The following is a 26,326-nucleotide window of genomic DNA, read 5'->3' as shown; positions in this document are numbered from 1 at the left end:
CAGCAGCCGATTCCAGCCCTCCTCCAAACCCTCCCAACACAGAACTCCAGGGTAGCTTTCAACTTCTCTCCACACCAGAGGCATGGTGAACATGACAGCCGACAAACAGGGAGCTAGAACGTTTTCATGCACTTTTCCTAGAATTGGAAACTTCAGTGTTGCCCAGGAAAAAAGCTTTTAAAGGAGCTTGGGAAAGAATGAGAGTAGCCAGACCAAGAGTGGGGGAAGCCTGTAGAAGCAGAAGGGCTGATTGGTGGTGCTGGTGGGGCAACAATGAACTGGGCCAGGAGACTGGGCTCACACTCAGATCTTCCCAACTCTTCTGGCCTACAGGCCCCTTCCCTCGTATCCCCACCCACCAAACTCACAAGGTAGGTCAGGCAGAGGTGAAGGTACATGTCAGATTCAGTTCCATTCCCCAAACTCTCCTACCTCCTTGACCCAGCTGTACTATGGAGGGAGGTAACTAGCAAACAGAAGGGGCACAAACCAGGTCTGAAATTGTTCTGGGAACTGGGAGCAGAAGCTGGTCTCAGGAGCCAGGTCTCATCCTACAATTCCCACCAAGGGCCTCTACTGCCTGAAGGCCTAAGAGAGCAGGGCAAGGGCTACTTCACTCCCAGTTTACCCACCAGAGCAGGAGAGGGACCCTTGTCACTTTCCTCATCTTTGGTTCAAATAAGCCATTAAAATGTCCAGCTGCAAGGGCTTTTTGTTTTTAGAGAGGGAGAAACATCAGTGTGTGGTTGCACCGCCCCCCACCTCAGGCATGTGCCATGACTGGGAATCAAACCAGCGACCCTTTGGTTTGCAGGCAGGTACTCATTCCACTGAACTAAACCAGCCATGGCATCAGCTGCAGCTTTTATACAGCCAGCACACCTTCCCAGAGTCCTGAATCGGGTAACCTATGCAAGAGCCAGCTGCTGCTTCTCTGCACTTCTGCACTGTGGAGATGGACAGGGTAACAGGTGGCCTGAGCTGTTCAGGAGCCTCCAACGGGAGCCGAGAGGCCCATGCCATTTTCACCCTATTTAGAGGGCAGGGACCAGCCCCACCCCCATCAAAAAAGAGACGCAATATAGGTGCTTCAGCTGCTGTTTATTGACATACAGGTAGGCTCTATAGCAACAGGCCTGGAGGCAGCTGGAGTGGGGAAAATGAAGGTGGAGGGTGGAGTGTTTGTCTGCAGCGACAGCCGAGTCGAGTACAGGAACCGAAGTGCACAAGGAGGTGGGAGTGGGAAAGGCTGATGGGGTTGGAGAAGCAAGCGAAGGCCAGGGCCAGAGTCTGCTGACACTGGAACCGCTGCCTTCTCTAGCTGGCCATCCCCTGACCCCAGACAAGGCTTGGGGGTGCTCTGAGTATATATTTCTACAGGAACTGGACAGACTGCACAATGGAGAAGCAGGAGCTGTTGGCCTCTACGTTAAGCTCTGGAGCCTCCAGTCCTGCACCCCTGCCTCTCTTGCTTTGGTGGGGCCAAAAGATCGGTAGCCCAGCTCTGGGCTACCTCGCCCGAGCCGGGTCTTAAAAGTAGCCATGTTATACAGAAGCGTTAATCTTCCTCCCTGGTGTCCCAGCCCACCAGTGCCACACCACAGCCCTAAGTGAGCACTCACTACAAGCGTTGCTGGCCTAATAGATGGGTTGGGGGAAAGGGACAGGGCAGGGGTTAGAAGGGCTCTGGGGCCCATCACGGCACAGGCACTACACGCATAGTGTTGGTGAAGCCAGAGCCGGGACGCCACCCAGTCAGCACAATGACCACGTCTCCCTTCTTGAAGAAGCCTCGGGCCTTGCCTGAAGGAAGAGGAGGGAAGCATGTGAGTCAATGCTAAGTGAAGCAGGCATGAACCTGGCACACTGCCCCCCCAACCCAGAAACAGCAAGCAGGGCTGGCTATTACTTTTTTACACCACAAGGTGGCACCAGCCTCAGAGCCCCAGCAAAGGGGTGAGGGCAGTCCTGAGATTTCCGTATCATTCCCATGGCAGAATCGGCAGGGACCTTTGGACATCATTCATTTTAAACTCTACGGGTAGAGAGCGTTGCCTGAGATCAGAGCTAGCTGCTTCCTCTCATCCCATGGCATCCTATACTCACACAGGGACAAAGTCCACATCAGTACACAATCTGTGTGTGCCACCCAACAGTGCAGGTGCAGGAGCTCTGACCAGTTTTATTAGAAAACTTCAGTAAGGAGATGCCAAAGAACAAACAATCCTGATTATCTGGGACCCTTTGGCTTGGGGGCCTAGACTGGAAGAGTGAGGAGACAGAGTGGGCTGCTCAGCTCCACAGCGCAAAGTCCTTCTCTCCCCTCCTGGGCTCGGCCCAAGACACCGAGGAAGGGGATGAAGGAATCAAAGAGAACATTCCCAGTGAGAGCAGCCAGGGCTCTTGCAGCCTCCAGTCTGCATGTCCCGTCCCTCCCCACAGTGCCCCAGGGAGCCAGTGTGCAAGCAGCCCCACCCCAGGCTCTAACCCTTGCTCCCAGCCACGTACCAACATTCATGGCCAAGTTCACCCGGAGGTCCACGTCCTCAGCCCAGGCCTCCTGCACTGGGTCCTTACACACCACGGGGAAGATGCCACGGTACAGGTGGGCCTGGCGAGCCGTCTGGTGATTACGAGTCACAGCAATAATGGGGGCACGGGGCCGGTACCTGGCCACCTGGTGAGCAGACCTAAGATGGGATAAAGAGAGGCCGAAGAGATCTTTAAACAGTGTCCCAGAGGCCTCCCAGGAAACCCCTCAGGGGCTTCTATGGCTTACGCTGTAATCCAACTCACTATGCCAGCCCGAGGCTCTCTGGCCATTTCAACACCTCCTCCCTGGGCCCTGCTGTGGGAGCCAGGAACTGCCTCCCGTGGCCAGGGCAGTCTCTTCCTGTACCCTCCACAGCGTATCACTCTGCTCCACGGCTGTGTGATTCATCCGTCCTCCACCCCTCCCTACAGACCGGAGCCCCATGATCCTACTGACCCAGCATGGTCAGTCTCACCCACTTTCCCCACATGGCCCATAGTTGGCAGAACGCCCCCTCCGAATTTTTCCATTCTGGCACAGGGAGGCAGCCCTGGCCCAGCCTCCCAGCACCCACTTCTCTGGAGGCCAGTAACTCCTATAAGCCAAGGAGCATGTGAACAGCACCTGACTCTTGACATCCGCAGAGAACAGAAACAGAGCCTACCACCCCCTGGGAATCTACAACACAAGCCACCTTCCCTACTAGTGGGCCCTGTCCCCAGCCTACACATCCTCCAGGTCCCTGAAACAGTCCCAGCAACTGAGTTCTAGAGATCGAGTCAAACCTGGGTATCTTGAGTGAGGCTTAGAAATCTGGGTGCTACCCAGAGGGCAAGACCAGCAGCTGGAAGTGCTGGTGGGGGTGGCTCTGCCTACGCAGGGTCCCTCGGAAGGCAGGCGTCCCTCTGGGGCCGGGTACTTCCTGTACACTTCCTGTGCAAGTGTAAGTGTTCGCTTGCACTTACAGATGTGTCTCAGGAGTCGGGAAGGGGATGAAGGAGGGACTGGGCCCCAGAAGGCAAGCCATGAGGACACTCAACAGGTGTCGAGGAAACTTAAGCCATGTTACAGCAGAGGATGCTCTGCTTACAGCCCGGCCTCCATGCAAGACTTTCAGAAGGAAGTAACTGCTGACATCAGGATGGGCTAAGTGTGAGATCCCAGGAGACTAGAGCTAAAAATAGTCAAAGAGCGAAGGCTGGACCTCTTCATAAAGGTCAACCCCAGTCTCTGGAGCTGCCTACCCTTAGTGCTCTGCCAAGGGAACCAGCACAGATCTGAAGTCTGCAGGCAGCTCCCTTGCTGCCGCCGGGTGAACGGGGACTGCCCGTCTGGCTCGTCTCCCAAGAAACCATAGCTGCCCGTGGGGAGGGACAAGGAGCATGCCCTGAGACTGGGGACATGAAGGACGATAACTCAACGTCCAGGACTGGGAAGGGGTCCCGAGTCAGTGACCAAACACAGGCCTCAGCTTGGCTGCGTGACAACACGGTGAACTTCCTGAGCCAGAAATGTCTTCCGAGTTCAAAGAGAGAGAGACGGACATGCACTGACCAAACGGCATGTCAGTGAACAGCACTGTTTTTCCAAAATGAACTTTTAAAGAGTGCACAGTAAATGAGATCATCAAAGCTGGTGATCTACTTTAGGATCAGCTTTTAAATACCAAGTAATCAGTTGTCTATCTGCAGTTATGTAGTGAAATCTCTAGGTCATCTTAATGGGTAGATCTGCTTTGGACCCAAATGATCCCCCCATACTTTAAAGTGCTGCCTGGAGTCCTCGGAGCCCAGGGAACGGGTGCTGCTCACTCCTGGACCCTGGAGGGAGGGCGCAAGAAGCTCCTTCCTTGCAGGGTCCAGGCGGCAGGCAGCAGGGTCTTACCTTGGCTCAGTGCTACCTGAGCATCGTTCACTGTGCTGCTCCCAGGACCCCCGTGGAAACGTGCCACCGAGCAGGGCATTTCCAGGAGCCGCTGCCACGTCCTACCTGCCAGACTTGGTGAGGACGATTATGGCCCCACTGCAGCACTTGAAGGAGGCCTCCACGGCGCCCACGGCGGCGGCTTCTGTGGGGTCACTGGTAATGGGCGCCAGGCGGCGGAGTTCCTCAAATAATTGCAAGTGGTAGATGGCAGCCTCTGCCTCACGGGCAATCTAGGGGAGCAACATTCGTCCAGAGGGACGAGAGGGGGACAGAGCTTTGTCAGAGCTGTGTTGCGATGGGAGAAGGAGGGGAAAGAGTCCCACAGACAGCTGACGAGGAACATGTCCCTGGGTGCAAAGGCTAACACAAGCCCAATCACTACAGGTCCTGAGCTGAGCAAGATCAAGACTCACAGGAACCAGTCCCTCACCAGGTGCCTGTGACACCGCCTGTGCCTACTGAGCTGAGAGACCCTTCAGCTCTGCCCTGCCCTGAGCTCCCTGGCCGGCTTCCTGCAGATGAGAAAAGAGGCTCTGAGTCCAGGGCCCTGGCTGTCTTCTAGAGCAGCTGCAGCCAGAGGCTGGTTATCCTGCAGGGTTACCTGCCTTGAAGGCCCTACCTGCCAGACTCCGTCAGAACTATCAAAGCTGCCGCTAAACACTTATAAGAAGCCTCCACGCTGCCCATGGCCATGGCTTCCATGAGGTCTGTGGAGTGACTTGAGGCTCGCACAAGTTCTTCAAACAGCTTGCGGTGGAACATGGCTGCCTCAGCCTCCCGAGCTATCTGTAAAGTTCAGAGGGAAGGGGAGGCAAGGAAGAGGGAAGAAGGAGAGGGGGGAAAAAAGAGACAACATGGAAATACAGAACGGGGAATTAATCAGAGAAGAAGGTAACCTTAGGTTAATTGGCTAAGTCTATCCTTCAGGCAGATGCAGAGAGGCAGGGTGGTACAAGGCTGCTCAGGGGTGTGTGGAGGATTTCCAGCCCAACTACTGGGTCTTCCCTCCATCGGGGGGCGGGGGGGCGGGGGGCGGGACTGGTCCTTCATTCCGAAGAAACTTTGGAAGTGGGGGGAGTGGAGGGAGACAGTCCGACGGTAGGCCGTAGCACCTAGCATGGAAACATGCCCCAGCCGGGCCGGGGCTGCACCCTGGCAGGACTTGACCACTCTGCCTTATGACACAGCTTATAGGAAGGAACAGGCAGGCCCTCTCCTCACATGGCTGTCCGGTTCCCCCGAGATTTCTGCCCAGCTTCCATGCACACATGGAGCACTCAACTGGGCTCCAGGCACAGGGGTGCTACGGGGCCTTCCAAAGGCCCGCCATAGAAATGCACAAAGCAGTGGTGGGAAGCTGGGCTGATGCACAGCCAGAACCATGCAGCCCGGCTGCACTCTGAGCAGGAGGGTGGAACACTGGCGAACTTGGGAGGGTACGCAGAACAGCCATGTGGAGACAGATGCCTGTGGAAGCACGCGGGCAAGCGTAACAAGACATCTGATTAAAACCCAATGATTAAGTCATGAGAAAGCCACTGAGTTACTTACAGACCACCTACTCAGATAATACCCAGAATTAGAAAGAAAATTTAAGTTTTAGAGGATTACAATGCTATCGCCAGCACCTTAAGAGAATGTATAACAGGTGCGGGAAGAATCAGCAACATCATCTCGTTAATTTGACAGTGAGGAGACAAGCGGCAGGGTTCGCTGCAGTAAAGGTTTTCTCTCTGCAAGAATGAATGCATGCAGCCCGAACGACAGGACAGGACAGGACAGGGCGGGAGCTGAACCATACCTGGTCCCACCCGGCCCTTCGTTGCAGGTCATTAACTGCATCGGGTGGACAGAGGGGAAAGCAGTGGACAGTTAAGAGAAGCTGTCAGCCAGTGTTAATTTGGGACGTGGAAAGGAGAGGCTGGCCCCAACCGGCCTGGACGCCATAACTTATCTTTCGAGCAGGGCCATGTAATCCAAGCCCTGCGGTTCTAAGCTGTCCATCTATTATAAGAAAAGATTGGAGTCTGGCAAACACGGGGACGGAAGTCAGAGCACAGAGCCTGATTCTTAGTCTCTGGCCCGGTCTCCTGTGAGATGCAGTGCTGTGTTACAGGACACGGCACTGGCTTTAAAGCCAGATCTGGGTCCAAACTCAGGCTTTATCATCACATAGCCCTCCTCTATAAATTGGGGTGACATCTGTTTCTCCCGGGGCTTATAAAGATCACCTCAATCAACACAGGTACTTATCAGACATTTAATAACTGCAGTGAATATTTAACATAAAGTGTATAATTAAACACATCCCAACTAATTCATTTTACAGATAAGGCCCCGAAGGCTACATGATTTGCCCTCAGACACATGACAGTCCCAGCATGGTCCCATGGCTCAGTACATTAGATCGCTTCTATCTCTGAGGCCACACATCTAGGCAAGGTAATTAGAGAGAGGGCACGTGTGGAGAAACCCATGATATACCAGCAGGCACTCTAGACGTGACTGGGTCAAGGCCCACTGTCTCCTGGGAGAGGGAGCGCACTGTCCCAGCACTGGGGCGTGCCTGTGAAGGCACTCAGGGCTCCTGGGGACATCTTCGAAGACGGCCCAGAAGACAACTTTAGTCAAGATGTCTTGGTTCACCACTGAAAAGGTGTTAAACTGTAAATGACAAGTCTTCTCCAGAAGGCAGTTATGCATAATAACTGGACACACAGAAAATGGAGGAGGAAAGGGAGATATCTAATCCAGATGTTCTTTCCTGGGGGTTGTTTTAAATTTGGGGGCATGCAGGAGAGGAAGGGTCACACAAAGGGCATGGAATCCTTCATTGACCGAAGGGGAACAGGAAGGTTAAAGAAAAAACATTTCAGGATAAGAGACAAGGTTACTGAGTTACACATTATAAACACTGACCTAGGACTACTGTGAGGAAGTTGATTTGCGCACTCATTTTCCCAGGCATGAGTAACCCTGATAGTGGAACCCTATGTTAACTCTTTAGTAAGCTCTAGAGCCGCTGCAGATGGGGGCCGGGGGGGAGGATCCGAGCACCGAGCCACAAGGAGCAGCCAGGCAGTGGCAGCACAGAACAGCCTGCCTGGTTTCCTGGGAAAAAAAGGAAAGTCACCTCCAGGACACCTCCACATGCTCTCACTACAAGGCCAGCCAGGATCAGCCATCCTTCCACCTGTCTCTGTTTGTGGACCTGTCACCTGTCAAAGCCTGCTTTACAGTCTGGATGAGTGTAACAGCTCAGCACAGCAGGTCCAGCTGCAGGCACCATGCAAAGCCAGCTCACAGTGAACTCAATCAGTGTGGACAGTGGGCCCCAGAGCGGGCTCGGAGGCCCCTGTGGGGGTGACACCTGTCTGCGTAACAGGTGGGGAGTCAAAATAGAAGCCAAATGAAGAGGATGGCTAGGAGTGGGAGTCCTTGGCCTTTTCCAGAGTAGGGAAGAGGAACTCAGGTCCTCTGGGCTGTTCAGAGGAAGAGGCACAATCATCCCAGTATGTGAGCCAAGGGAAGGAGCCAGAGTGACTGGGCTGTGTCTAATGAAAGAGAAGCCTCCAAAACAAAAGGAAACGAAGGGCCCTGTGGGCAAGGAAGGTAGAACAGAGGGAAAAAAACACCCCCAAAACCCACACATGCTCCCAGCACACACCTCCTCACTCTTATTGCAATTTGAAAGGTAACAGAGACGTGGGTGCAGAAGCCTAAAAGGCTGTGCACCGAGCTGCCTCCACCCCAGCCCGAGCCCAAGCCCGGGAGACGGGCAAGCCCGACCAACTCACCAGGTGCTGCATGCGCACAGCCTCCAGGGGGTAGTCCCCTTTGGCTGTCTCCCCAGATAGCATGATGCAGTCGGCTCCATCCAGGACGGCATTGGCCACATCGCTGCCCTCTGCCCGGGTAGGACGGGGCTTCTTGATCATGCTCTCCAGCATCTGAGAGAGGACAGAGCATCAGAGACGAAAGACTACAAAGCCGAACCCCTGGAGAGCGTGGACATACACGGGACGGTTTTGTGTAGGTGCACAAAGGAAAGGGAAAGGGACTCGCGTGTATGCACCTGTGACACGAGGACGGGTCTGTGGAAGAGACCAGGGCTAGCATGTGTAGTGAGGAGCAGAACAGACCTGCGTGGCGCAGATGACAGGCTTCCCAGCTCGGTTGCACCGCCCGATCATCATCTTTTGAGCAAGAAACACCTTCTCTGCAGGAATCTCAATGCCCAGATCACCACGAGCCACCATGATCCCATCGCTGGCTTCCAAGATCTCATCAAACCTGATAGGGAAAGGTGGAAAGAGACAGCTCATGTGAACAGGAGCCACCAATATGGCGAGGCAAAGAATTTTTTCCCAGGCTTCTTTGGTTTAGCTGTCACTGCAGAACGACCGTCCATGATGTCACACTATGGATGAGCGCAGGTGGTAGCAAGTGTCAGCTACCTTAGTGCCCCAAAGGGGCTCAACTCAGTCTGCTGAGTTTCTTCAACAGCCGTATGGATACTTCACTGGGGACAGGGGAGAACGCAAGGTTCCCTCCTCGAGCCCCACGGGCTCACTTCTCCATCTGCACCTTATGAGCCTCTCCTGAGGTCTCTGCCATCTCCACTCCAATCAGCATTTCCAAGGCAGAAAGGAGGAAACGAGGCCCGTTTGTGTACAGCTCCCAATTCAAGGACCCAACAGCCTCTTCCAGCTGAGGACACCTGAGGCCTGCTCTGTGAGGCAACCCCCTCCAACTTGCTGAAGGGAAACAGACATATGAGTCTGCCTAGCCCAAGGCCAAGGTCAGCTGGTTTATCAGAATGGCAGAGGGAGAGCCCCAAACTGCCTGTTACAAAGGACATACACAAAGCCGAGGGCAACAAGGTCATAACCGAGTTATGTAAATAGTGAGTAGGGCTGCTTCTTCCACTCTCCACAAGCACGCGTCTAATCCACAGGAGAAAGTCTCGGGTCTGCACAGCACGCAGCCCCGGATGGCTGTGAATGCAATACCAATCCTAAACTCAATTAAAACACAATGAGATTTTTTTTGGTGATTACTTGTTGCAATGAATTTTATGTGTGGCCCAAGACAGCACTTCTTCCAGTGTGGCTCAGAGACGCCAAAAGGCTGGACACCCTTGGTAGGGTTTTAGCTGCACTGACTTGTGTTTCTTCTAGTAGGAAGCCAAAGAACAGATGTCACCAAGCTGGCCATAGTCATTTGGCTCTAGCTGGTGAGCACTGGGGAGACGGTGGACTGAGCTGGGACAATCTAAGCCTAAAAGAGAATCGCATGTGCCCTCGAGGAAGCTGATACCAGGATACAGCCTGGTGCTTTCTCAGTGAAGACTCGGAGGCCGTGACCTTTAGCATCAACACCAGGCCCTGAGCTCCCTTTCACATGGTCCCTTCCTAAAAGCTTGCTGTCTCCCTCTGGGTTGCCTTCCTACACGTTCTAGCAGGCACGGCAGTGCTCCTGAGCAAGAGTACAGTGCGATGGCTCCCGACCCTGAAAGCAGGGACCCTGCCCTCCAAGACCAGTGCCTGGACCTCTGGAACGATGTCAGAATGCTGGCATCCTAATCACCTGGAAAACATTTTTTTGTTGTTGTTTTATTTTTTTAAATACCAATGCTTTCCACTTCTTCCCTTCAGATACTGTGGTTCAGCGGGTCTGGAACATGCTCAGCAATCTGCGATCTGAGGCACAGGCAGCCAGGTAATTCACAGGGTGCATCTGGCTCTTAGAGAGCGGGTCTGGAGCTAAAGCATGGGGGGACAGACAGTGGGCACTTACCTCCGAACCCCCTCATGATTCTCGATTTTGCTGATTATCTTGATGTTCTTTCCTTTTTCTCCCAGGACCTTCCTGACTTCATGGACATCAGATGCCTTGCGGATGAAAGATGCGAACACCATATCTACATCCTGCTCTACCCCGAACTTCAGATCCTGGATGTCCTTTGCTGACACGGCAGGCAGGTCCACAGCAGCCCCAGGGAGGTTCACACCCTTCTTACTGCCCAAAGAGCCACCGTTCTCCACCTCTGTTACCAGGAAGTTAGCACCTGTGTGAAATGGAGTAGGTGGAGAGGCAGATCGATGAGGGCACGTTCTCCACAGGAAGGAAGAAGTGAAAAGCTGCTGCCTCGTCCCCAGGACAGTGAACTGGGAAGCAGCACCTTGAGGGCTGTGTAGCCATAATGCCAGAGTTCAAATCCCAACTCCACTAACTGTGCAACCTTGGGCAGATCAATTAGCCACTCTGTGCCTCAGTTTCCTCACCTGCTAAATATGAATAATACCCACTCGTAAATTTAAACAAATTATCATTTAAAATGCTTAGAATAGCGCCTGAAACTTAAAATATGAGCTGTCATTCCCACACACTGGAGCCCTGCGTATATCACACTGAGGGACAGAAAAAGAAAGCAAAAAGCCCAGAGTAGTGAGGATGCATAAGAAATCAATCGTATATGCTCCCCCCCAAAGCAAGACTAAACAGAACTGAAGTCAGTTTTTGAGGATAAGGAATTATAAAGGGAATTCCTGAGAATACAGACTCTGTCTTGCTACGAGCCAGACAAGCTTCCTCTGTTCCTGGTATCCAGAAAATTTAGAGATCAGAGCTGGTTTTAAACATACCTTTCTCCTTCACCTGCAGAGAAATGAGACCGTCATCCACGTAGATCTTGCTGCCCACTTCCACCACCTTGCAAATGTTCTTGTAGTCCAGCCACAGGGTGTTTTCGTCACACTTCTCCATGTAGGCATCATCCAGAGTGATCTTGAGAGTGGCCCCTTTCTTCAGCTCCACCTCCGCCGTGCCGCTCTGCAGGTGAGAGAACGAGCCATGAGCCTGAACTTGAGAGACCAGGCCCTCCTGGCAGGAAGAGCAGCGCTTTCCTCCAGGGAACAATGCTCACATCTCAAGTAGTAGTAACACTAAGGGCTTTCCCCTTGGGAATAAAGAATCCCGTTATCTAACCTAGCATATCCCAAGGAAAGAACCCCAGAAAAACCTACAATGTTTAGTTATGCTATTTAATGATAGGGGAAAAGAGATAAATGACTCCTTATAGGCAATAAGTTTGGAAGCAGTGTTTTAGAGTAAAAAAGGTTCCTTTTTGGTATTGTTTCTTAGCCAAGGAGATTAAATCAACATTTTTTTACAGTGATGAATAAAACCCTCATTTACAGACCCAAGCTCTGAGGAACGCGGCTCCGAGCAGGGCAGAGACGGCCAGGGACATCCCTGGCTTCCCAACCCCTGCACCTTCCCTCTCACCGCTGCCCAGGATACTCACGCCCTTGATGAGCCCAGTTCGGATCTCAGGTCCTTTAGTGTCCAGGGCCACCGCAACTGGCCGGTAGAGAATGGGATCGGAAGCAAAGCTCTCTGTGGCTGTGCGCACATTCTTGATGGTCTCTGCATGGTACTGGGGAAAGGAGGAGAAATGATAAGCTCCCACACACTGGGATCCAGCCCTGGGCTGGAGCCGACTGCCCAGGAAAGACCTAGGGATGCTCAGATCTTCCCCACCCCCTGCCCAGCGTCAGCCCCATCCACACGTCAAGTCCTCGCTCCCTGCTAAGTGCAGCCTTCTGGGCGTCCACCCCCTTCTACCACAGCGCACACCCACTCACACGAGGGCAAATCTTAGAAACCCATTAAAGGCATGGGTGTAAACATATCTTAACATAAGAGAAGTCCATGTCTCCTCAGCGATCCTCTTTTCCTCAGAACTCATTAAAAAAAAAAAAAAAAAAAAAAAGCAGGCGACAGGAGTAAAAGGCCCAGGCTTATGTTTAGACAGTACTGGTCTACCAGTCAATGACAGATAAATAGATTTGGTCATTCTGCGCCTTTTCGCTATTGATTCCGGCTACAACTTGAACTCAAACTCATTTAAGTAAGCCAGCAGTAACCCAAGCTAAACAAACAGTGGCCTATTGCTAAGGTCACACAGGCCCGTTTCCACGATTCCTTTCCAGAGTCTGATTAGAGGCAGAAGTGGGAGAGGCAGGAAGGTGCCTTTCACAACAAATCCCGACTTTAATCTTCTCTCTTAAGCCCTTCCTCTTTTTGCCATGTGCCATTACTGTTCGGCTCAAAGCTAAAGTGTCAAACTAACGCTTGTTTACATTATGTCATGTACTATCAGAACAATTTCAGACCGGCTTCCAAAACCCAGATCCCTGGGACCACTTCATCCTGGTCTTAGAAACCTAAAATAAACCCACAAGAGGGACTTGTTTTAAAAAAAAAAATCCTAATTTTAATCTGTGATTAAGAGTTTACAGCACATATTATCTCCAAATGCCTCTTGCACTTAGAAACAAAACCAGAGCCCAAATCCCGCAGCAGGTGCAGCAGACAGCGTGTGTGTGCCTTTGCCGTTTCAGGGCGTGCGGTGTTGTTTTACTGGACGGGAGAGGCTATGACGCCTGGTTAAAGGTCAACTCCTTAAAATCTATTTCTGCTCCTTCCCCTGAACACAGGAGACCCTGGATGCCCGATCCAGCAGTAGGGATCAATAGTGAACTCACTGATGTCTTTGGCTCTCTCTCTGGGCTGACTCTTGTGGTAATTTCTGGTGACTCCTGCTAAGGACCCACACCTTTGGAAAATTACACCACGCCATTGCAGATGTGTCTCAAACCTGCCTAAGGTGCCTGCTGGGCAGTTCCTCTGAACTGGTCAGGCCGCCATGACATTTGGAGGCCAGCTACCTGCCAGGCCGTAGGCTGTTTATGGAACATGGGTGGGGGAACCTATCAGGCAGAGGCTCATGTTTCCAGAAAGAAGAAATTCACTGCTTGAATTGCTCTTCCCGAAGCTTTATTTTTAGTCTAAACTCAACACCAACTCCCAAATGCCAGAGGGCAACCCCTCGCTGCCTGCCCTTACAGGGCAGCAGTTTATTCTGAACAGGAAGTACAAAAGTCAAGAGTGGGAAGAATTTGCCTCATCCATTACTCCTTTATCAATGCCAGTGTGAAATCCCAGGGTCTATAGTTGAGCCTGTGGGTTTTTAAAAGGCACTGTCCCCCATGGAACCCCTACATTCCCCAAATGAGCTTGTTATGGACTTCGGGACACAAGCAGGAATGAGGACTTCCCCATACCTTCCACCTGCTCCCTAGGAAAGGTCTCTGTCCACAGGTTAGGTCAGCTCGTCAACAGCCCAAGCACTAATACAATCCTACCAGGATTGGGGAAGTGTTACGACTTAGTTTTATCTCCAGGCACCAGAACCCTTGGGAAGGGAGCGGCTGGGGACACAGCGCTGAAGAGTGTATGAATTGTCGGGCAGTGTTATTGTGTTAGACTCAGTCCTTAACTTGCCAAGTGAAAACCCTTCTCCTGGACCTGCCCAGTGATCTGGGTCTAAACTAGGCCAGAATCAATCTGCATGGCGATCTTTTGGTTTGTCACTGCAACAGGAGCTATGACAGAAATCCCAGGGTGGGGGTGTCAAGCTCTGTGGCCCAGAACCTAATGCTTTAAAGAGCAGAACCCTCTACTTTCCTTTGTGAGGGCTAATGGTAGCATAGGTGTATGGGAGAACCATGGCTAATGACAAAGAGGGTCGTCTTTGTGTAAGGAGACGTGGCCACCTGAGACGGCAGGAGAAGGAGAAAGGAGAGTAGGGACAGGCTAGTGAAGGCAATCTTTCCGCTGGCTGTTAACTCCCAGGCTCGTGGCCGCCTGGTCCCCTGTGGCTAAACAAACACGGCATCCCCGCCCTGTTTCCTCAAGCCATTCCAGTGGCCGGACTGTCCAGCCGGGCCTCACCTCATGAGTTCCATGAGAAAAGTTCAGACGAGCCACATTCATCCCAGATTTAATCATCTCCTTCAACATCTCCACCGATCGGGAAGCTGGGCCTAGTAAAAAAATGTTTTAAAGATGTAAGTCTTAATACCTTAAACTTGCTTAGGTTTTAAAGAACTTTTGATATTTTGTCCCCCATACACTGTTCCTCCCCTGAGCAGCTCAAAATTCTTTTCAAAAGCCACATTCATGTCTATTATTGTGTCTGTCTACTTCCTTGGTTTTGGGGGACACTTCCATCTCCTTCAAATTCTGCAGGCTCCCGTCTATCGGCAGAAAAGCCTAGAAGACCTGACCAGCTCTCTTTTTGCTCCCCCTGAAGCCCAGCCAGGAATCTCAGCTGCACAGAGAACAGCAAAAAGATCCTTCCTGGGTCTTCGCGATGCTCCCACGCAGATGTGCTAAGGAGGATGCCCTCTAAAGTTCACCTTTAGCAGAAAGCATACTAATTCTTCATTGCAACTTTCTATCATCTGAGCTCCCATAGGATTCTATGTAGAGAATCGTGCTCTGCACCCAGGTTTGCTACATTTAATCTTTTCAGGAAAGAAAAGTCCTCTGTCTCACAAAGGCTTGTTTGGAGGGAGGGGCACACCCACTCACCGATGGTACAGATAATGCCAGTGTTCCGGGCCCTGATGGGCGGGGAGTCAATATCCAGGCGGCACATGTGCTCCAGGAACGTGTCGGCCATGGCCGCATGCAGTTGCTGGGTCTGAATGAAGGCAGTCCCGACGTCACTGTGGGGCTTCGACATGGCTTCTGAGGTCCTGGGCCCAGGGGGATTGAAGAGCATGATCAGTCTGAGCAGCCTGGGTCTCTAATACACTGCTTGGCACAGGAGACTGTTTCCTGCTTACACATTAACTCAATAAGCACGGTTGGTGCACAAACCACGGGGAAGCCGGCACACACTGGCTATGCGGGTGCTGCTCCAGTTGGACTAGGGGCTCACGGGACTGCGAGCTGAAACCGCGCACTCGATGCATGTATCTGCCAGACACCCAGTGTAAGCAGACCTCCCTCACACTGGGCTAGTTTCTACCTTGACAGCTTTCCTGCTTAATCCTATAAATAACATCATGTTACATGCACTGAAAGAGTTTCCTAAAAAACAAAATTTAACCATCTTTCAGTGATATAAAGAATTCACCCCTAGTTTAGAACCTAAGTAAATCCAAATCTTTGCATGAAGAGCTGTCTCAAAGCTACAAACATCTGCTATGAGGTGGGGCACCCGCACTGCCTCGTAACAGTGCCGACCCAAACACGAGGTGGTGTTCCTGCTTGTGAAGACAGCCACCACTCAGGCAGTCCTCTTAGCTCTGGGGTCCTAGCTTTTCACCAACCCAAAACACCACATAAATTCATTCTTCCAAGTAGGTCCTCGCCTACGGATAAGCAATAAAAATCAGCCCCTGGACAAGAAGCAAAGTCCCACATAGGTCCCTGAGTGCAATTTTTTTCATCCCAGGAGTTTGTACCTAAAAACCACATCTACTTTTGATCAGAAGGACTTTACGATGTGCAAAGCCATGTGCATAAAACCAAGGCTAGCCCTGGCTGGTGAGGACGGGACTGTAAACCTAAAGGTCGCCAGTTCAATTCCCAGTTAGGGCACATGCTGGGTTGCAGGCCAGGTTCCCAGTTGTGGGTGTGTGCGAGGCAACTTACCTCACTTCTCTCTAAAAATACATTTTTAAAAAATATTTAAAAAGAAAGCTTCAAATCACTCTTTGAAACCAAAAACCAAAACCAAAACCAATGATAACTACAATGGCCCTGGTCTAGTTCTAAAATTATTACAACTACCTCTGCAACATGAGGAGACTAACGTTGCTTGTCAAATCTTTCCCCAGCTGATTTTCTGACACACCAACCCAATACCCTTGTTAAATCCAATAAGCACACCTCTCCCAGAAACACAGACCATCTGTTCCAGGTAATTAACCAGCTCAGTTACAATCCTGACAACCTTCCTGACCTTTGCTTTTCCTCATTACAGACTTACAACTAAACCAACCCAATTCCCTTGTTCAGTCCAATAAGCACACCACTCCCAATAACCAAGACCACCTGTTCCAGGTACTTAACCAGCCCAGTTACAATCCTGACAAGTTTCCTGACCTTTGCTTTTCTTCATTACAGACTTACAACTAAACCCAGCCAGTTACTTAGGTACCTTGAGACAAATAAGTCAGATGCTTCTGGCCAGTGCTTTCAGGAGCTGTGAAGTAAGGGCATATGAGCAGAAGCGTGACCCTCCTCATCAGAAGGCTGTCCCTTTTCTCAAGTTCTGACCAAGGGCTACTCCTTCTAAAACCCTCGAGCCTCCATGCTTTAGCCCAGGCTCAGATACAAATCCCTCTTTAGCCCCGCCCCACACCCTCCTAAATCTCAGGGCTCCAAATGAAAGCCTCCTGTGCCCCCCCGCCCCCGCCCCGCACACACACAACCCTTACTCCTTCTCCTTCCCTGACTTGGTTGGCCTCTTTGGGTGGTTCTGGCATCTAAACTCATCTCTTCCATTCTCAAGAGATCTTTGTGACCAGCTGAGGGCAAACCTATCAGCTATTAGAAACTGATGGCTACAAGTCCACAACTATAGAGTCTAAAACTTTTCAAACAGGGAAATAAGATACCGGTTAACTATTCCACACGGCATTTCCCAACTCCATAATACATACAGACCAGGCCCCAGAATCAACACCAACCTGCTCCTTTATAACCTATGTGGTTCTATACCTCTAGCACTTGGACGTATCCCAGTATCTGCTAAATACCTTTTCATGTATCTTAATGCCTCTCTGTCAAAATCAAAGTGGCACTTCTATTTCTCCGAGCCCAAATCTGAGGAACTTCTGAATCCTGGGCAGGATGGCCTGGGCAGCCAAGGTCGCTGAGCTTGCGCTCTCGGTTGAAGCAGGGCTATGAAGCCTTCAGAACACCCAGCTGGGATTAGGTAAGTCTGGTGAGGAGGCGGTACCAGGTGGCACACGGCGCCAACTGGAACACAGGGGCCTTGCTGGGGCCTCCCTCCAAGGGGAGGGAGCCATCCAGTCTTAAGACTACGCTGTAAATACAATACGATCTGAATGATTGGGTTGGAGTAACCAACCTTAATAAGCATCAGCGAGCAGGCTCTTCACTAGACCTGAGACATTACTGTCTCCTTTCTAAGACCTGGCTGGGGCCACCAATCATCAGGTCATACCTTGTGTTCTCTGGGCTTGGGCTTCCGGTGACATAATGGTTTTTTGGCTCAGGGTGGCTCCTTGGCCCCACTTGCAAAGACTGCTCGGAGCTGAATAAGGTTTTTTCTGCGGAGCTGTACAAGGATTAAGGTAAAGCTGAGTGTAACTAAAGCTCTTCTGGATAACAGAAAAGTTACCTTAATAACCAGGTGTCCAGGTGGTAGTTGCTCCCAGAGCTCCAGCTGTGTTACAGAGGAACACACAAGCCTCCCCATAAAATACCAAGAAGCTGAGAACAGAAAATTCTTCCTGGGTCCTCTGTGATGCTTTTTCCGCCCCCACCCCATACCCAAAGATCTCTTCCCCTGTAAAGTCGAATTGTGTGGTTTACTAACATTTCACTATTCTATACAAGAACCTGGTCCTTCCCCCTGTTCAGATGGAAGGGACACTAAATGAAACACACAGGAAAGGACGGGCAGGGTAGCTGCCAAAATGTTAACATGCCATCTGGGTGGTAGGAGTCCAGCGAAATTTAGTCCTTACTAATACATTTACTGATATGAAATATGCCTATAATAAGGAAAATTACAATATACCTCTTCCGAAAAAACAAAAAGCATCCTGGTAAGTGTTGGAATTAAAACAAATGGGAAGCTCCCAGTTCTATTAAGCAACTGCTGTTTTACGTGCTTCAGAAATAGTGTTTAAGTGTGGAAGGTATGATAACCATCTCAGGCCCATCCTAGGTCACCACGCGGCAGCTTCACTGACTTAAGATCAACCTTGATGCATTCGGAACCTCAGAGCAAAAAAAGAAAAGTTACTCTAGTTCATGGGAAAATCCAAAAACCTGTTGAGTCACATGCCCAAACCCAGCAGACGTCTCTTCCTGTCTAGTCCGTCCTCAGGCCTCACGGCAAAGCCTTTGTACTCTGGTGCAGAAGGCCTGCCTTCAGGGCCAGGGGATGCCTTTCGCAGAAATAATTGTATCGGGCTCAAACACCAGCCTATTTCACTACCATGAATTACGTCTGAGGCTTACAAGCTCTGATGTTTTGATCACCCAGGCTACTAGGTGCAAAACTAACAAAAAAATTGTTTGGTATCTGAGTGGAAATACACACCTACAATGAAAACAAAACTTGCTTCTCAGCAAGTGGGTCCCAACTCCCCCAGGGTCTCAGCTGGTCCTTAAGGCCCTCTACCAAACCGGAGACCTCATGTCTCATCCCTGGGCCACCGACTGGTCTCTCCTGCCTGCCTCTTCTCTGGTGCACAAGCCGCCAATCCCACTAACCACCTCAAGTTCTCCTAACACACTCTCTGGACTCTCCCAGCCCCAGTCCTGGTTTCTCCAGGCCAGCCTCAGGGAAGAGCTCCCCTTCCTCATGCTACTGTCTGAACAGAGCTTGCCAGGACATGCAGCACAGCCTGTGCCAGTCCTGACTCACTGGAGCGCATCCTCCTCCTTGGGAGGCACAGACATGCAGAGCCAACCTCCGGCCAGCAGCGGAAGCCCGGCACAGCCACTGATGGAGGGAAGCGCTGCGCCCAGGTACAGGAGCCTCGTTCTTGAGCCTGAGCCCCTGCAGTAGGATCTTCCTCAGAGCCATTTCTCCTCTGTGAGAGACGAGACACCGTCGGAGGCCTTAGTGCGGCTGACAGGATAGAGCAGGCAGTCACAGCTCAGCCCCAGGTGCCCTACACCCACCTGTCCTTTCTCATCCCACGCTGCTTTCTGATTCTCTAAAACTAGAGTTTCATCAGTGTTACTCTTCAAAAACCAGCAGGGGGTAGGGGGACTCATTAAAAAAAACAAAACAAAATACCCGACATGTCACTTCTTAGAACCAGTACTGTTGGCAAAGCAGTGCTGAGAGATTCCCACTTCACTCCACCAATTCTTTCAAAGGCTCGAATCATTCTGCCCTAGTAAACTGGCCTGGCCTGTATGTGCACCAGCCAACCTTTACCCAGCGAGGAATCTCTGCATCGATTTTGCTTTGATGCCAACTTCACCACGCAGACTAACCCAACAATGATGGCACCTGATGCCTGCCAATTGTCTTCCTTGCTCTGACATCAAGTTTTAAAACTTATTCATTGATTTTTAGAAAGAGGGAGGGAGGGAGGGGCAGAGGCGAGGGGGGAGGGGGGAAGAGGGAGAGAGGAGGGGGAAGAGGGAGAAAGGAGGAGAGAGAGAGGAAGGGAGGGAGGGAGGAGGGGAGAGGGAGTGAGGGAGAGAGAGAGAAACAGGGTTTCATTGTTCCACTTGTTGACACATTCATTAGTTGATTCCTGTTAAGTTCCCTGACCAGGGAAGCACCCTGCAACCTTGGCATATTGAGATGATGCTCTAACCAACAGAGCTCCCAGGCCAGGGCATGAAGGCCTTTCAGTTCCCAAATCTTTAGAAGGTCAGCATCCATAAGAAAGTTTGCATCACAATACACAGGACAAGGCATTCGTGCCAGCCTGCTCCCCAGAAACTCTCTCCCCAGAGGGCGGAGCAGGGAAAACAGAATTCCCAGGACTAGTCCTCATCTGACTGTGGCCACCAGATCCAAGCAGGTGCTGCACCAGCCACAGAACCTGGTGGGGTCTGGAGTGAATGGGCATGAATCCCAATAAACAGTTAGAATCATGACAACAGTGTATCTGCATAAAGAGTGGGTTCTGGAAGTTAAGCAGTTTTTAGCTGAGAGATATGGAGTCCATTCTACACTCCGTATGCCCCGTAACGGAAAGCAGTCTACTTCTTACCTGGTCACACAAAACAAAATGAACCTGCCTGTGGAATCAAGTAAAATGCCCTTGCTTTTATTTATTCAGGGCTAGAACTACAGACAACACAGATTTCCTTGTTTGATGGTAGATGCTCAAAGAGAACTGCTTCAGCCTAAAGGAGAAAGTTTGGGTGAAGCTTTCATTGTGCTGTGTAATGATGTCTTTTTACCAGCCTTAAGGCAATAATGACGCAGTGCCCTCAGCATTTAAAGGGGGAGCCGCCCTGCGTTGTATGTAGCTGGTGGGAGAAAAAGGAGGCACAAACCGAGAGTAATGCCAGCTCACCAAGAGCATTGACCTTGATAGTGGACTGGTCCCCCCACAAGGGTCTCACAGGTTTGCTTCTGTTTTGTTTTGAGCTAAAGAAACAATAACATCTGTGTTTCTACCACCCAGAACTGACCATTAACATTTAACTAGATTTTTTAGACTTAAAAAAATTTACAATTTTATGGTTTATTTTTTTCTCCATCTCCAGGCCCCTTCAGCCCCTTCACACCCCATCAAAAACACTGACACCTACCACTGTCATGCATTCCGTGTCCTTCTAGTTCAAGTGCCCACATCTATACTGAGCACCGCAGTCCTGTAAAATGCCCCGAGGAGTACACTGTACAAATATCATTAACCTCGCTTTCCCATTCAGCACATTTAATACCTATCCAGCTGACAGATAGATCTAGTTAACTCATACAAACCCCTATACTGCTAGATGCTGTATTCATGTATTCCCTCACTGGTCGGCCATCCCCCTCATTAAACCAATTTCCCCCCGGGGTTCAATACCATAACAACTCTCCTATTACACGTCTCCTTGTGTGAGCGTCTAGATATCCAGAGATGAAATTTCTGGGCCATAAGGTGTGCTTATATATATTCTACTTTACTAAATATTGCTGAATTGCTCCCCAAAGCGGTTAAGCCCACTTACAACTAATCAGTAATGTCAGTTCTTGCCTTATCACCCCGTTGAAAACACTTTATACTGTTAGATTTTAAAAATGTTTGCCTATCTGATGGTAACTTTTATTGAGTCCACTGTCTAAAATAACAACAAAGAATGTTTGGACTGCATCACTGAAGCTGCCCCATACTCTGTGACACTATGACCAGTGGCCTCACTGCCTATCACAGTGGTCTAGACATCACCCCCACAAGGCCCGGTCTGCCTTCCAAACGGTTTGCTGACATCAGGAAATGGAGGCTTAGAACTCCCCGGGAGCTTTGCCTATGGTCAAGATTGGGGGAGGCTAGTCTCAGAGGCCACCAGCGGTACTGCAGCCTGGCTCTCCTACGTGCAGACTGGCACAAACCACGGCAGGGGTGGGGCAGCACTGCTTGGTGGCCCAGCCAACCGCTTTAAGCTGAGCAGTCAAATCAGAAGGCCACACGGGCCCGGCAGAGGCTGCACGCTACCATCCATCACCCACCTTGGCTCACCTTTCCCAGAACAGCTTCTTTGACAAAGCTCTGAAGAATATTATTCATTTATCTAGTCTAAAGCTGGCTCTTGGTGAAAAATGCAAGTTCCAAGAGAGTACGGTGGCATTAAGAATGGTCTTCATTAGCCCTGGCTGATGTAGCTCAGTGAATTGAGTGCAGGCCTGCGAACCAAAAGATCGCGGTTTGATTCCCAGTCAGGGCACATGCCTGGGTTGCAGGCCAGTTCCCAGCAGGGGACTCACGAGAGGTAACCATACATTGATATTTCTCTCCTCTCCTTCCCTTTCCCTCTAAAGATAAATATTTTTTAAAATTAAAAAAAAATTTTTTTTAAAAAGAATGGTCTTCATGAAGCTCTATCCCTATCTAAACCAGACTTTGATGCTTACAGTAATGACTCGAGGTGCTAAAAGACCTTTTACCAAACAAATCTCACTTACACATCTCACAAGATCCTCCACAAGTTTGCAAGAAAACTCTGCTCACATGGGTGANGATTCCCAGTCAGGGCACATGCCTGGGTTGCAGGCCAGTTCCCAGCAGGGGATGCACGAGAGGCAACAATACATTGATATTTCTCTCCTCTCCTTCCCTTTCCCTCTAAAGATAAATATTTTTTAAAAGTAAAAAAAAATTTTTTTAAAAAAGAATGGTCTTCATGAAGCTCTATCCCTATCTAAACCAGACTTTGATGCTTACAGTAATGACTCGAGGTGCTAAAAGACCTTTTACCAAACAAATCTCACTTACACATCTCACAAGATCCTCCACAAGTTTGCAAGAAAACTCTGCTCACATGGGTGACTCATTCCTGTGGTGTGCCAGTTAACTGAGATTGAATATGGATCCTCACCAGTTAATTGGCATTTGAATGTGGATCCTTGGAATGATTCAGAAATAACAAATGTCAATAAACCACTTTCCCGAACTTCCTTGAGCTCAGTTCATGGTCAAAATAATACCTCTTGGTATGCCTTCATAAAAGATGAAGCAAACTTAATTAAAACCCATGTAGTGTTAATTTATAAGTCAAGAGTTACATTTTTCTACCTTCCTGCTTACAGACATTTCCTTCTTTCTTCCATTGCATACTATTAAGAAATAACAGCTTTAAGAAATGAAATGGCTTTTTCTGTCACCCCACATTGATGTCACAACATTCAAAGCACAGAAGTAACTCTGGTAAGGTGCTCGCTGTTTGGCCATAGCTACCAAACTTGCCAAATCACTGGGGGATGCATTTCTTAAAGCCCCACTAATGCTCTTGGTTAAACTATAAATTTAACACTAACGTTATTTACTTCTAATGCAGTGCTTAAAATGAAAGCAGCTGGAATAAACAGGAAGAGACTATAACGTCCATATATTTTGGCTTAAGTCCAGTAACTCAGAAGTGAGTTCAAGACATTCTTTCAGGCATTATGCATGTCCACTAACAGCCCTGATCCCCAATGGCTGCCATGCCCACTGCAGGCGTGGGAATGCAGGTGCACGGACTGGGTGTAGGGCTCTGCCCTGCACTTCTGCTCTTTAAGCAGCAGAGAGAGGCCGGGGACCTGGACCAACCATTTTTCACTTAGTTGAGACATTTTTAACTGAGGGAAATGCATGCTTCATTATTTGACTCACAGGGGGCGAAGGGACTTTTTAAATTTGCAAAGACCACAATGCAGTTTTCCACTCACCCAATGAAGAGAATTCTCTCAAAAGCAGATAAATTGAAAGGTTGAGTCATCTTCCCCACAGAGCCTTCCCTGCCCCCACACACAGACCTGGCAATAGCTTAAACACCCAGTCCCTCCCAACAGCCCCACTGTATTCCCGGCAGCACCTGCAAACAACCAGAGGGCAAATTATTTGCTAACAATGCTGCAGGGTGGGAGTCCTGACTTAAGACCTCCAGTTACCCTAGGGAGTGGCCACACCCCCAGCACAGCCGGGGGTGCCTATTGCCCTCTGCCTCCGATCCTAATTTCACACTTACTAGCAGGCTGAGCAAATCCTAGAAAGAACTCAAGACAGGTAGAGATGGAATGTAAAGATTTCAGTCTTGGGGCTGCAAGTTTTGTTTCTTTCTACTCTTACAAACACTAAAGACTGAAATACCCACCCTGTCTTCCTGGGTCCAACCTTTTGGCATCTCTGGGCCACACTGGAAAAGTTGCTTTGAGCCACACATTAAGTACATTGGGACACATAATCTCTCTCTCTTACACACACACACACACACACACACACACACAGACACAGTATCTCAAGTAAATTTACAATTCTGTTTTGGGCCGCATTCATAGCCACCCTAGGCTTCACGCGGCCCAAAGGCCGCAGGTTAGACATCTCTGGCAGAGGTTTTACCCTTTCTCAGGGGACCAAAGAAACTCTGTTGCAAGGGGAGAGCTTCAAAGTAACATTACTAGCTACTTTGTAAACAGTGGACCGGATCCCTGAGGGAACTGGTTTCCAGGAGATACTTAGTATCTAGACTCCCAAAGATTAGCCATGAGTATGTGTGTAGGGATGGCATGAAGATGAGCCCTCATGCTCAATTAGGTATTAATTTGCTCAGTGACTAAGAGAATACACTTGGAATCATTTCCTAACATCTCACCAAGGATTAGACACTGCACTTGCCTATTCCACATATATACATCTAGGTGCATATATAGAAACCAATCTTTTCAACAATCATGAGAAAAGTGTTACTGTTTGCACTTAGAAAACTGAGGTCCTGAGGCTGATTCCCTCCTTATCGGTGTATTAATGAGTTAAACCTGATCGTAAAAGCCTGTGGACAGCTTCCCAATGCCTCTATCCATCACGTCTGGATGTCACACGTCAGGATCCCTTGAACAGGAGAGGATGGATGTTCTGAGTTTTAGCAACAGGGATGAGAAACCAAGGGTGTCTTCCCATGACCTGGGCTTTAAATAACCGTCAGACCAAGAAGTGATTTCCTGCATCTTCAAGATCCAGTGCGCAGCCACCTTGTGAGACCTACCGCCAACCCTCTTCCCCAAGCAGAAAATGTGTACCTTCCTCACCACACTAACCAGTGATAACGCCTATGTTCGTTCTCGTATGAGATTGTGAGCCCTGTGGGCCATGGTCGTTCTAGTTATTCCGGTCTCTATCACGTTCCCCTCAAAGTTCCTAGCATACAGTTTTATTGAATGAATGCGGCCTTGGTACTAAATCCACACCGGCTCTATACCATTCAGCGCTCTACAACCAAGGCGCATCCGTTAAGTAACGTGAAGCAGAGGTGACGCCACGGGGCCGCAGGCACAGCTGGTGGAGCCTCACCTGCGGCTCGGTGGTAACGGGCCCGCAGGCCAATCGTCCCGCGGGGCGGGTCCCAGGCGACGGTCGCTACGTGCAGGCCCACCAAGGCGGGATGGAGTCTGGCGACGCTTTAGGGGCAGGTGCAGCGCCGAGGCCACCACATCGAATCTGGGGCACCCCAGGAGCGCCCACCCTTTCTCCCGATGCTGCGGGGAAGGCCAAGGGTTACGTAACCCGGGCCGCCGCTGCATCCTGGCCGCACTTGGGCCAACCCTGCCTGTTGCAGACCGCTGCACTTGAGACCACGGGCCCACCAGCTCCAGGAGAACCCTAGTCTGGAAGGCGTGATGGAAAACGAACAGGACAGAGATGTGGGCGGGGGAGCAGGCGGACGTGACCAGACGGAGTGGGAGGGGCGAGGACCGCGCGGCATAGAGGGTGAGGATGCAGAGAACGTGACCCACATGGAGGGGGGGGGGCGGAAGCCCGAGCTTATATGGGGTACTGGTGTGCATGCACAGGGTGCCCAAACCCAAAAGCGGTGAGAGGGTGAGGGGGGGCGGGAGGGGTTGCAAGCTGGAGGAGTGTCATGGAGAGATTACACGCAAAGCATATGAACAAGGGGAGGTTGAAGACAAGAGGTAGAATGGAAAAGGATTAAGGGGCATGAGAGGGAAGCGAGCGGGGGCGGGGAGGGAGGAGGAAGGGAGCAGATCAGGAGGGAATACAGGGAGGCGAAGATGGGACCACAATGGGGGTAGGGATTGGGGCAGTAGAGGGGCTGGCTGACCCATGTGACTTGGGAAAAAGCAGGCCCAGGGCGCGAGCAGCTCCTTCTCTCTCGCGACCCGACCAGATCCAAGATGCCCAGGATGCTGCGCTGTCGCGGAGTGGGCGCCAAGGTGCCCCATTAGCCCGGGTGCTGGAGCCCAGGGGTCAAGGACAGCCAGCCAGCTTCTGTACCCCGCTCACCTCCGGTGTGGTCCTGCTCGAGCTGCTGCAGAAAGGTTCGGAGGCTACCGGGACGTCGCTCCAGTGCCGAATCGGCCGTCCCAGCCTCAAGGTTATCTCCGCTGCAGGGAGCTGCAATCCCTCCGCCGCCCCGCCCTCCACCCAATCCTGGCTCCCCGCTCGCCGGGCCCGCCCCTCTGCGTGCTCCCAGGGAGCAGTCAATTCTCGGGGCAGGAACCGGCTGTCACGTTGCCCTTTTTGGGAGAGGACTACATTCTACGGCGGAAGGACACGGCATCTAAAACTTTACACCACGCTCAGTAGAGGCCAATGGGCAAGCGGCGAGGCGGCAGGACCCGCCCTTGGA

At 50.8% G+C, this 26,326-nt stretch overlaps 1 protein-coding gene across 4 annotated transcripts; it reads right to left on the bottom strand.

Moving 5' to 3' along the window:
• Nucleotides 1-1,082: 1,082 nt before the first annotated feature.
• Nucleotides 1,083-26,095, bottom strand: PKM (pyruvate kinase M1/2). 4 transcript variants are annotated; one of them, XM_037047124.1, is made up of 11 exons: nucleotides 25,981-26,095; nucleotides 14,903-15,069; nucleotides 14,261-14,352; nucleotides 11,769-11,900; nucleotides 11,107-11,293; nucleotides 10,259-10,529; nucleotides 8,602-8,752; nucleotides 8,257-8,409; nucleotides 4,523-4,689; nucleotides 2,509-2,690; nucleotides 1,083-1,803 (listed from the first exon to the last, which is right to left on the bottom strand). In XM_037047124.1, exons 2-11 carry the CDS (start codon nucleotides 15,054-15,056, stop codon nucleotides 1,697-1,699), a joined length of 1,596 nt encoding a protein of 531 aa, XP_036903019.1. In that variant the 5' UTR covers nucleotides 15,057-15,069; nucleotides 25,981-26,095; the 3' UTR covers nucleotides 1,083-1,696. The 4 variants fall into 4 exon arrangements, with proteins under 4 accessions (XP_036903019.1, XP_036903021.1, XP_036903018.1 ...); XM_037047126.1 differs by lacking the exons at nucleotides 14,261-14,352; nucleotides 25,981-26,095 and adding an exon at nucleotides 17,514-17,562; XM_037047123.1 differs by lacking the exons at nucleotides 4,523-4,689; nucleotides 25,981-26,095 and adding an exon at nucleotides 5,079-5,245.
• Nucleotides 26,096-26,326: the final 231 nt, after the last annotated feature.

Source organism: Sturnira hondurensis, unplaced genomic scaffold (genome assembly GCF_014824575.4).
Source record: "Sturnira hondurensis isolate 20B ecotype Veracruz unplaced genomic scaffold, ASM1482457v3 Scaffold0005329, whole genome shotgun sequence".
Taxonomy (NCBI): domain Eukaryota; kingdom Metazoa; phylum Chordata; class Mammalia; order Chiroptera; family Phyllostomidae; genus Sturnira; species Sturnira hondurensis.
This window is presented reverse-complemented; position numbering and strand designations above follow the sequence as displayed.

Bases quoted from the DNA above. Each gene is read 5' to 3' on its own strand.
- PKM (XM_037047124.1), bottom strand. From the start codon at position 15,056: ATGTCGAAGCCCCACAGTGACGTCGGGACTGCCTTCATTCAGACCCAG. The intron at 8,753-10,258 runs GTAAGTGCCCAC...TTTCCCTATCAG, and splicing joins AATCATGAGGGGGTTCGGAG to GTTTGATGAGATCTTGGAAG. The intron at 4,690-8,256 runs GTGAGTTGGTCG...TTGCTCCCCTAG, and splicing joins CTGTGCGCATGCAGCACCTG to ATTGCCCGTGAGGCAGAGGC.